This window comes from Alosa sapidissima, chromosome 24 (genome assembly GCF_018492685.1).
Source record: "Alosa sapidissima isolate fAloSap1 chromosome 24, fAloSap1.pri, whole genome shotgun sequence".
Classification (NCBI taxonomy): domain Eukaryota; kingdom Metazoa; phylum Chordata; class Actinopteri; order Clupeiformes; family Clupeidae; genus Alosa; species Alosa sapidissima.
The window spans coordinates 7,183,832-7,195,964 of record NC_055980.1 but is presented as its reverse complement, the minus strand read 5'-3'; the positions used below and the strand labels follow the sequence as shown (position 1 = coordinate 7,195,964).

At 41.3% G+C, this 12,133-nt stretch overlaps 1 protein-coding gene across 2 annotated transcripts; it reads right to left on the bottom strand.

Moving 5' to 3' along the window:
• Positions 1-432: 432 nt before the first annotated feature.
• LOC121700419 lies at positions 433-8,671 on the bottom strand. Of its 2 annotated transcripts, none has more exons than XM_042083352.1 (7): positions 8,314-8,671; positions 7,659-7,798; positions 7,343-7,432; positions 7,094-7,238; positions 6,545-6,696; positions 6,004-6,220; positions 433-2,266 (listed from the first exon to the last, which is right to left on the bottom strand). In XM_042083352.1, exons 1-7 carry the CDS (start codon positions 8,531-8,533, stop codon positions 2,154-2,156), a joined length of 1,077 nt encoding a protein of 358 aa, XP_041939286.1. In that variant the 5' UTR covers positions 8,534-8,671; the 3' UTR covers positions 433-2,153. The 2 variants fall into 2 exon arrangements, with proteins under 2 accessions (XP_041939286.1, XP_041939285.1); XM_042083351.1 differs by having other exon boundaries at positions 7,343-7,435; positions 8,314-8,670.
• Between the last annotated feature and the right edge of the window lie 3,462 nt (positions 8,672-12,133).

Below are 12,133 nucleotides of genomic sequence, written 5' to 3'. Positions count from 1 at the left end.
TTTCGTTCCTCCTAGCTCCACTCATCCATCTGGGATCGCACATATTATTGGATAAACCACCTGCCTTTCATCTTTATTGACGTGCCACTTCAACCACTCACATCAAAGCCAACCCGTGACGCTGATGACGCTTGCTTCCTCGATGCGAGCCGCAAAACAGTCTCACAGTCGCTTCTCCGCTATGTCACATCTATGAAACTGCCATTGTACTAGTTATATACTTCGAGTCCCTATTATTGTATACTTTAAGTATACTGTTATAAACTTTGGTTATTTTACTAGTTTACTTGTTATACTTTAAGTTTGCTTGGCATACTTGTAGCTTACTATTTATATACTGGAAATATACTCCTTTTAAGTATAAACTTAAAGTTTACTCATACTGTATGTACACAAGAGTGTGATGCATTTACAAAATCACAAGACAGAATGTTGAAAACAAGTTTGATATATTTTCAAACATTTCAAAAACAAAGACCTATGAAACCAAGTATTTCCTTAATGGAGAAAATGAAAGGAAAAAGTGCATGTTGCATGTATCTAACCCCTTCTTAACGGGTGTGCACAGGCACTAGTTACAATCAGTATAAAACATTGGCGCAAACAGGATCCTGAATTCTCAGCGGTGGAATGGTGAGCTGGCTGAGATTCCTGAATACCAGTAGGCTAATAATTAAAGACAATACATTCAATAGCGCGGTGCCTCCACTGTAAAAATACTACACTTACCTTAGGCTAGTGCATAATGTATTCTTACAGAATAAAAATATATAATGTATGTGTAAGTAGTAATTACACTAGTGGTGGATGCATACAGAGATGAATTGCCAATACAGCCAAAGTTAATGAAATATAATAATCAAATATTTATTTAGTAAATAGCTTCGATAAGAAGTAAAAGTGATAGCAGCTACAGAACCCTGACAAGCAGACTTGCGAGTGAACAATTCACTCTGAAGGGAACCTAACTTAGCTGCTACAGCTGAACATTAAAGCTAACAGACCGTATGTTAACCCCCATACGTGTCTTAATATATAACCCCCAAGCTGGCTTTCTGTTGGAGCTCGTTGGTGCACTGAAGTCAGCTCTATGAGCTGAAAGGCAAGGTAGCAACCGCTACAATGCCCATCCGACTCGCCGGTCGCTCGGCGATCCGAGTGTGTGTGTGTGTGTGTGTGTGTCAGTGTAAGTGTACTCACGAACAAACAGTTTCACTCCACTCAGCCAAACCGACGACCGTTGTCCAGGTGCAGACGGGAGGCAAGCAGCTGCCTTGATCTAGCCAACGTAGCTAGCAACACCAGCAGTAGCAGGGCGGTTGGTCCTCCGGTGGGCTCAGCACCGGCGGAGAAGCAGTCGTAGGGGTAGCTCCGGTGGGTCCAGCACCGGAGGTATAAACGAGTTAGTCTCCGATGGAAAACTGCAACAAGAGCTAGAGTAGCTAGTAGCTAACGACCAGTAGCACTAGCTCAACAGTAAGCTCTGAGGCAAGTTGAACAAGACCCGACGAGAGACACGAAGCACACCAAACTGATCACCATAAACGTGACTCACTCGCACAATTCACCATTCGTGGGCCGGGGTACATAAAATCACCGCTAAGTCTCCACGAAACAGCACTGACAGGCGGAGCAGGAGAAACAGTGACCTCTCTTTACTCCAGGCAGACTGGAACTCACTACCCTTCTCCTCACTAAGGTGATGGAACCTTTAGTTTCACCGCAATTTCGCAGGCATAAACAAATAAGAAATAATCATTGGCTGAGTATAAAATTCAAATGAAAGCAAACAAACAAAGACATTTGATTGGTTGACATGTACAGTATTCAATATCACAACATACCCATGACAAACCCACAGCATTGTGATCATTGTAGTGACATGAACAACACAGTGCAGTAATAAACATAAACACATTTTACAGGTGCTTACATGTAAATTGCAATTTGCATGTAAAAATGTAGACATATGGTCTCTCCAAGATCAAGTCCTTATTTGTAAAAAGTGGTAAAGCAAAACTTGTGCTTGTAAAAATGTAAACATAGCATCTTCAACTAAGAACTAAAGTCCTTCCTTGTCAAAAAAGGTAAAAGAAAAGTGCACCCCTTTGGAACCAAAAATAAATAACTAGATAGAAACAAAATCTGTACTTTTATGACTTCTTTTCATTTACTTGGTTGGCATAGCTTATGTTGTTGCATTTCTTTCCTATGATTTGTCTCACATCTTGCATGGTGGTGTCAGGAAATTTCGTCTGGGCATGGGCTGTGAATGAAAAAACACATACAGAACAAAACATTACCTCAATGTTATTCTTATTCACTGTCCACAATTAACACACGTCATGGCAGAGAGGATGGTTTATCAGATACATTTCTGAACTTAAATCAGCAATCAGCAAAACTGTTATAAAGGGATTGCACACACAACACACCCCAGTCAGACTGAATAAGACAGAGTGGTAACTGAGTGGCAAAACAATGGGCAGCATGCTGGCGGTGACCTCACGTGCAAATCCTCTGTGATTTACGACAACTGAAAAACATTGATTGTTTAGCATCATATAGAAGCATTAGTATGTATTGTTTTTAATTTATTGGGGGCCAAGCAGCGAAGCTGCGAAGGCACCCATTGAGTTACTAGCTTTTCCTATTATTACACTTCCACCATTGGAGTCTATGGCAGCCCATAGAATGCCTGGCTAAAAAGTGCAGATTTTTTGGCAGAAAGTTTCGGGACACTCCACTGACCACTCACACTCATTAACGGACCTCTAAACCCAGCCGTCTAGCGCCACCAACAGGTCAAAATCTGGCCGAAAATTGAACTGCTGGGTCTAAAGTTATGAAATTTGGCACACTGATTCAGTACTGTCCCATGATCACTCTCACCAATTTACAGAACTCTATGCCCAACACTCTAGCGCCACCAATGGGTCGAACCTGGATTGCATTCACGCATGTGACCATTGAACGGTGCGTCCGATTTTCACATATCAGGCACCGTTGGAATCCCTGGACCGACCTAAGTTCAATGACCCCTATTAAGTCACTTTTCGCCATATTGGATTTAGTCCAAACTCTACGAAAGGTTTCAGCGGTCACAAATTTCATCCGATTTTCACGGAACTTGGCAGAGATGATCTTCTGCCCGAGCCGCACAAAAGATACTTGTCAGATTTTTCAATTTCATTTTTGTTTGCCCGTCACAGCCAATCAAATATGGCGATGAAGCCACCAAACAGGAAGTGGACAAACATCTAGGTGACGCTTTGAGTTAACATAACGAAACTCGATACCATAAGTCAGGACACTGTCCCAATCACTCACAGCAATTTTTATGCATATACACCGAACACTCTAGTGCCACCACCAGTTCAACGCTGGACATGTGTTCAGGTGCGTGATTCTTGACTCTTTTGTCTGATTTTCACAATTGAGGTAGCGTCTGAATCCTTGGACCATCCCGAGTTCATCAACCCCTATCCCGTCACTTTCCGCCATATTGGACCTCCGCCATATTGGATTTAGTCCAAACTCTACGAAAAGTTTCAGCGGTTACAAATTTCATCTGATTTTCACAGAACTTGGCAGAGATGATCTTCAGGCCGAGCCGCACAAACAATACTTGTCAGATTTTTTTAACTTCAAGTTTATTTGCCCGTGACAGCCAATCACACATGGCGACGATGCCGCCTAACAGGAAGTGGTCTAATATCTCGGCTACGCTTTAATGGACTTTAAAGTCCAAACTTGGTACAGGGACTTGGTATCTGATTGTGAGGACGCACTAGGAAATTGGCATAATTTGGCCTCTATAGGGGGCGCTGCAATACAAGAAATGAGCTTGTATCTCAGCAACACTTTGATGTACAAAGTCCAAACTTGGTATAAGGACATGTTACCTGATTATGATGACGCCCTAGGAAATTGGCATCATTTGGCCTCTATAGGGGGCGCTGCAATACGGGAAGTGAGCTTGTATCTCAGCAACGCTTTGATGTATGAAGTCCAAACTTAATACACAGACAAAGTAGCTGATTGTGAGGACATGCAAGGAAAGTGGTCTCATTTGGCCTCTAGGGGTGCTGTAATAGACAAATTGAGCTCACATCTCAGCAACTCTTTGGTGTATGAAGTCCAGGGACATGGTAGCTGATTCTGAGAATGCACAAGGACATTGGTGTAATTTGCGCCTGCAGGGGCACTATAACAAAGTAAATGAGCTTATTTCTCAGCCATTCTTTATCCAATTGCAATCAAACTTGCTGTGAGTGCTTGCTCATGCCATGGCAACTCCATTCCTGCTATAGCGCACTGCTTGGCCCCCACATTGCTGCATGCAGCTATATTTTTATTTGTAGTACTGATAGTGTGAGTGAGTGAGTGAGTGAGTGTCTGATTATAACTATTATTCCAGTTTTGCCTTAAAGGGACACCAGGCAAGCCTGATGCTTTTTCTAGTGCTGGGTGGTATGACCAAAAATGTATATCACGGTATTTTTCAAAATTCTTACGGTTTCACGGTATATGACGGTATTTTTTCCCCCATGCATAATCAGATGTTCACAGCATTTTCTACAGGTTGAGAGAGGAATTGCTGCAGTACATTGACTAAGGATGGTCTATTTTACTGTCATGAATAACTCAACACTAGTGGTAATGCAGTTTTGCATGGCCCCAGAAAATGATGCTGTTTACAAAGAGCCACTCATGATTCTGCATCAGAATCCAAAGACAATTGCAGTCAAAATACAGAACTTTTACTGTGCAAATTTCACAAACATCTTGTATAAAACCAATACAAAAAGCAGTGCAACTTGCAATAATTATACTTTTTTGAAAATTATACAATCCTCTCTGCAATCCTCTCTACACCTCTCTGCTTACTCTGTCAATAGGCCTATCAGAAACATGCCTTATTGTTATTGTGTGATTTGCATGACGTTAGTGGTAGGCTAACGTTAACTTCATGTGGATGTGGATGTCTTGTTAGCCTGCCATGAGCTTCGGTTCGGTTCACTAGGCAAAATATTAACAAAAAAGTTGGTTTTGGTGCACTGATGACAGTCAGGATAATTTCTAACTAGCCAGCTAGTATTGCTCAGTTCATGTCTATAACATGCTTTACTTGCTACCTGGATAATTTCAGCGAATATTCTTAAGGTGAGATGAATGATAAGATCATTAAACTTCACTGTGTTCGGTGGGTTGCTAACTAACGACATCACCTACTAGCCAGCTAGTTACAAATGTTGAACAATCTCAATAGAATTTTCGTGACAGTAAATCCCTTTCAATGCAGTATCCCTTAACGTTTTTCCTTAACTAAAGAAACAATTTAAGGTATTCTGTGCAACACCCTTAAATAAACCCCTTACCTAAGGAGAAATTAAGCCTTAAGGGTCATACTTCAGGGGAAAAACTTAAAACACCTTGTGTTTACCCTCACTATGCCCCGCTATGCCTCGCAGTCGCACCATGCGTGCGTGTGAAAAAAGTCCCGTCTGAAACACTGTCGCGCGGCGCAGCGCTCCAAACGTTGTGTAATCAAATACACCGGTATGGCGGTATATTAAAAATTCATATCATAACGAAAATATACACCGGTATACGGTGTGAACCGGTGTACCGCCCAGCACTAGCTTTTTCTCTACGAAACTCCCCCTCGCTCGGTCTGAAGATCTTTTCCCTTTCTTTGCAGCTTCTGTCAAGGGTTTTTGCTGCTTCTTCGCCGCCTCTGCCATTATACACACGTTTGCAACAATCACGTTACGTTAGCCTGCCTCTGCTGTGAATGCAGGATGTAAACTGATCCTGCTTCGGTCGGCGGGTATGATACATTGAACTTGCAAGCAGGATATTCTTCCTACAGGCAGTAGCGGCGGGCGAGAGAGTCTTCATTCGCCCTGTAATGAGTCATTTAACCATATACCGACTTAGGAAGATGAGTAATTAACACGAAAATGTTGCCTGGTGTCCCTTTAAATTAAATGCACTCACCAAATATAGCATCAAGCTTGATTTGATCCAGTTGTGGCTTTGATTTCACATCTTTGTGGGCCCTGAACTTCCTCCCGGTCAAACTTGAGTTGGCCAGTGTGTTTTTACCATAGATGAGCACCGCAAGATCCCCAATGTACAAAGTTGAACTTGCAGTCCGCAGAGACTTCAGCTTTAGTCTTGGAACTTTTACATCAGAACCTGGCGTAAGAGGCACCTGCAAAACATTTAAATATTACTCACCAAATAATGATGAAACAATTACATAAAAAAAAATCTTTGTAAATCTATCTATTCATCAGTGCAGTAAATATGCATAGGCCTACAGTCTATACATTAACCCCATAACATGAGCAATTTGGGGGCATCATCATAGCATTTCCAAATCCATCATAAATTGTATACATCCAGTACAAAGTTGATGAATATGCTTTCTTTCTAACTTATGTGTACAATCACAAGGTGTAGAGGGAAATTGTATAGCAAACCTTTCCCCACATGGATAAACACATACACTATCAATGCATTTTGAGGTATTTACCATTTCATCAGGGTCAGACAACACTTGAGGAGAGGCGGGTGCACAAACTTGTCGATCTGGTGTGGGTGTTGACCAGGTGGATGCAGGAGTTGAGATCTGAACTGTGAGTTTTTCTATGATCTCTTTCAGCGTTGTCACTACTGCTGGAAGCTCTGTAAAGGGAATGAAAACAAGGCAACAAAAGTTTTGTGTCAATACTGTGTTTTGAGACCATTAAAACATTAAATTAGTGTTAAAAAAAAATCGTTTTTGTTATGAAGACAATGACTGGAAGAGGAGCTGATTAGGCAGGAACAGGAAGCAGGAGGAGACTGAATTAGCCTTAACCTATAAATGTCAGGTTGAAGCCAGGTGTTCAGATTTCAATGCTTCAGTATGGGAGTATACGAAAATTTCAGTTTATTGTGTTAAGTTTAGTTCATTATGCCTGACCTGCACACCCACAGTGTTTGTCTGACTTCAGGAATCAGTATAGGCACATCTCCAGTCGTTCAAAGCTGTCGTTTTAGAATTTGCTCTAGGCTACTTAAATTGATAAATAGAAAATACCTCTCATAGCATGTAGCATCTCTTTCCCATGGTCTGCTTTCAGGCTCTTGATTTCTCTCTTAAGCTCTGTCACTTTCTTCTGTACCCCACTCCAGTTTCTAGGCAGCTGCTCCTCATCTGATGACTCCTCATTTGAGTTAGTCGACTACACCAAAACACGTGAAATCAAAAGAATCAAAGAATCAGGCAGAAAATCCACACCATAATTATTGCTTCAACTCAAAATACCATAATAGTCAAATATTTTACCTCTGAAGATATTTTGTTTGCCAGCTGCTTCTTCAGCTCTTCTATCATTTGGTTTGCAGACTGTTTTTCAGCACACGTTGACTTCTTTCTCTTCTGTCAAAATTATAATTCGGTTTTATATGTTTATAACATGACAATGATGATTTAGTTGCATTTACAGTATCAACCTCACCACTGATGGATCATACCTAGAGAACCTAACTCAAAACAAAAATCATATAACTATGTTGTTTAGTTTTATGCACACCAGAAATGATAAAGAAATGTCACTTACAATCAACGTGTGTCATACCAAGGTATTTATCAAGGTACCTACCTTTTTTGATGGAACTTCATGATCCTCTTCCACATCTTTCCCCTTGCTGTTCGGCTTACTCGTCCTCTTGGTTGCTTCTTCCCAGATGTCTTCACCATTTATGAATTCCTGCCTCTTCTTGCAGAGATCACTGTAGTTGTCTGTGTAAGAAACAAGATCAAATTAAAAGCTTGTGGGATCTCTTTTGCATTTTGAAACACCTATTAAAATATGGAAAACCCTGTAGAAACTACCACAGGCAAAACATGTAGGTTTAAGAGTGCAAAATGGGGTTTAAGAGTTCAAAATTAAATGTACACTTACAGTATAAGCTGAATTACTTATCTAGTATAAGCTGAATTACTTATCTATATTTATTCTGCCAAACTCACTACCTATTTTGCCTTCATAGAGCTATAGAAAAAGAAAAATGGCGACCAAAACAAAGAAGTCAAAGGTGCCAACCGAACAACTAGTTGTGAGTGAACATGACAAACGGGAATGTTCGTTGCCGTCCTCGTCGGCATCTAACGTTAACGCCAAAACAAGGGCTAATTTTCTCATCCTCGACATTGCAAATTGTAAATAACAATAGCTGCTAGTTGACAATTATACAAGTTAGCTAGCTAGCCTATGTCCAGGCCTCACTTTGAGAGCAATGCAATTAACAACTTACCACCAACCATCAAAACCTTTGCTGGGAAAAAGGCTGGACCGTCTGACCGTCTTTTTCTGCCTTTCATGACGCACTTTATCTCCATCCATCCGTCTTCTTCTTCTAGATCAGGGCACTGAGTGATTACTTTTGGACATTGTTGCTGGTCGTCAGTACTCATCCATGAAATCTTCCCAACTTCCACAGTCTTGTCCTTAAAATAATAAATGGCAAATGCCATTGTGGCGTGTTAAAATGCTGAAAATTACGTTTTAGCTAGGATATCTTCTCCTCCTTCTCATTTCCTTGTTGAGAACGGGTCAACGAGACCGTTAGCAAGCTATATTTTTTGCAAGGGAGAATTGGCGCGGTGAGCGCTAATTTAAAATTGGACGGCTCCCATTGGCTGGCAGGTAGGGGCGGGACCATCTTCTTCTTCTTCAGGATTTAATGGCAGATTAGACACCTATCGGTGCATTACCGCCACCTGCAGGATGATTCAGCCCATTAACTCATCAGCCTCTTAGATTCTGGCAGCTAGGCCAGAAGCTTTTAAAAACCTAACTAGGCTTGATGTGACTTTAGTATCATTCAATCCAAGTAGAGTAGAGATAGTAGCAGTGGTAACACCCAGGCTATGAAGTTCAATAAAAAGTACACGCCTAACCCCACTGTATTGAATGCAATCTAGCAATACATGGGAAACTGTCTCAGAAACTTTACATACCTCACATAACCCATCCTGATGCTTGCCAATTAAGTGCAAATAGGCATTTAATGCGCAGTGCCCCAACCTAAGACGAGTTAAAGTAACTTGCTGGAACCTATCCCCCGATACGTTGCTAGTGGGCTTGACAGCCGGCTGAATTGAATAAAGGTGTCTACCTTTTACATCCTGATCCCACTGAAACTGCCATCACTGGAAAACCCCCTCCATCAATCTACCTCTCAGCTCTGTTCTTCCTGGACTGAGTTGAATTGAAATAGTATCTTTATCTAAACTTTTCTTGGCTATTTTGTCTGCCACCTCATTCCCAATCATGCCCATATGGGCTGGGACCCACAAGAAGGCGACCTCATGCCCTAGCTTATAAAGATTATACCAACTTAAAATAATTTCCCAGATAAGATCAGGCCTAGCATTTGAAGACCGGCCTTTTAGACTGTTAAGGACTGAAAAAGAGTCTGAGCAGATTACCGCATCTCTGGGTCCTTCTTCCAGCATCCACTGAAGGGCTTTCAGGATAGCCACAGATTCTGCTGTGAAAACAGCCATATCATCATTCAGTCTGAATCCCATTCTTACGTTGGATTGAGGGATGAAGAATGCACAGCCAGTTTTTCCCGACTCTGGGTCTTTGGATCCATCAGTATAAATTTGCACACTGGAGTCCCAGTTAAGATGAATGTACTCCATAGATGAGTCGCTGGAGAATTCTGCATCTTCATTGTGTTTGTCCTCATGCAATTTGAAGTCAAACTGAGGGGAAGGGAGAAGCCAGTTAGGGACTGATCCCCAATTAAAGGTTTTTGCTGGCACTAGATCTAATAGCTTAAAATCTTTTGCCCATTTTAAGCATTGCATAACGAAAGGCTGCCTGTTTTCCTGGTCAGCCAGGATGGCACTTGCCGGGCAATCACTAACTTTCTCCCTTAACCTATTCCAATAGTGCAGAGAGAGCTGGATTCTTCTTAAGGATAGGGGCTTCTCTCCCGTTTCATTGAGTAGAGCAGAGACAGATGTGGAGGTAAATGCCCCGCAGCAAATCCTCAGAGCTTTGGATTAAACAATGTCTAACTTTTTCAGAACAGATGTTGCAGCCCCTCCATAAACCTGGCACCGACTGTCAAATATTGATCTTATCATGGCTTGGTAAACAGTCAGGAGCGTGCCCTTGTCCGCCCCCCAAGAGAAGCCTGTGAGACATCTCATCACGTTAATCACCTTAGTTTTGACTACAGTTTTAGAGATATGGCTGTTCCAGTTTAGCTTGCTATCAAACCATACTCCCAAATATTTGAAACTATCCACTTTCTCTACGGGGGTGCCATATAAGGTCAAGGAGCCATCCCACTTTTTCCTGGCACGACTAAACACAACATACTTTGTCTTAGAGACAGAGATTTTAAAACCCCATTTAGATGCCCATTCCTCTATTGTTTTTAACTCACCCTGAATCTTCTTAGTTAAATGGGATGTTTCTTCCTCTAACCCATATGGCCCCATCATCAGCATAGAGCGACTTCCCTACACCATGGCCTAGGTCAATGAATATGTCATTACATTGTCATGACATTAAAAAAGCACTGGGCTGATCACGATACCTTGTGGGGTCCCATTATCAACACGGACCACACCTGAGAAAGATCCACCTACTCTAACCTGAATTGTACGCTCTTCCAGGAAATTCTTGATCCACCAGAACATTCTTCCCTCAATACCGTATCTTACTAATTTAATAAGGAGATCCTCCCTCCATAACATGTCGTAAGCCGTCTCAATATCTAAGAAGACAGCAATAAGGGACTCCTTATTGGTCAAAGCTTTCCTGACTTCCAGATCTAAAGCAACCACATTATCCATAGTGCCCCTACCCTTCCTAAATCCACTTTGATAATCCACCAATATTCCCTTCACTTCTAAATGGTGGACCAGTCTGTAATCATCCTCTCCATGATCTTACAAACAACCGAAGTAAGGGCTATAGGCCTATATGAGGATGGTGAGCTAGGATCCTTCCCCGGTTTCAGAATCGGAATGACAACAGCATGCTTCCAGGTCTTAGGTAACTTACCTTGATTCCAGATTTCATTCATAAGGCTGAGAAGCTCTTCTAAAACAAGATCAGATACATGATTAAACATTTTATAGTAAAGATTGTCCATTCCAGGGGTTGTATTCCTATTTTTAGCTATTGCTCCTTTAAGCTCATCTAGGGAAAAGACGACATTATAGTCCCGACATTGCGACTCTTGGGGAAAGACATAATTCCTTATTGTCTGAGCCCTAATTTCCCTGCTTTCCTCATCAAGATTGTCAGAGCTGTGGATCTTTCTAAAGGCTTCAACTAAGAGGTTAGCCTTTTCCAAGGAGGATACCGCTACCTTTGCTCCATCTATTAGAACAGGGAAGTTACTTCTCCCTACTCCATTAATTCTCCTAACCGTGGACCACAGTTGAGTAATTGGTGTTTCACCTGACAAACTGGAGCAGTAATTCCTCCAACTATTTTTCTTAGCAGATTTAAAGGAGAATTCCGGGGTGATATGGACCTAAAGTGTATTGAAACATGATACCGAGTGTGAACGTATGTCTGATAGCCCATCTCGGCTTGTCCCCTGCACTCCAAAGTTTTGCTGATTGTGCACAGGTATGATAAGGGATCAAATTCCAAAAATAATTCAGTGGAAATGCATGGATTCCAGTTTCTTCCAGTAGCAGCAACTGGAATCCATGCATTTCCACGGAATTATTTTTGGAATCTGATCCCTTATCATACCTGTTCATTCTTACTTGTTGCTCGACTTATCGTGACTAAATTCAAGATGGCTGCAAATGCTAAACTAAATCACCATTTAGTTTCTGACAAGGATTATAGTAATTCAATAAGGTTATTCTTCCAATGTTACCCCAGATTTCAGTCACAACAATTTCTAGGTTTGTATCTACTGCCAGGGTTCTATATTCAACCTTATTATGCACTTGGAGCAAGATATACTAAGTATTAGTACTTTGTGGCAGAAAGACATAAAAAGTATAGGCTACTAAGTATAAGTATAAGTTTTAGTATTTAAGTATAAGTGTAGGCTAAGTCTTAGTATTAATTAGTCTTAGACTTTT

Coding starts and splice junctions, on each gene's coding strand:
- LOC121700419 (XM_042083351.1), bottom strand. CDS start 8,533: ATGGCATTTGCCATTTATTATTTTAAGGACAAGACTGTGGAAGTTGGG. Junction 7,436..7,658: donor ATGAAGTTCCATCAAAAAAG/GTAGGTACCTTG, acceptor TAATTTTGACAG/AAGAGAAAGAAGTCAACGTG. Junction 6,221..6,544: donor TGTCTGACCCTGATGAAATG/GTAAATACCTCA, acceptor AATGTTTTGCAG/GTGCCTCTTACGCCAGGTTC.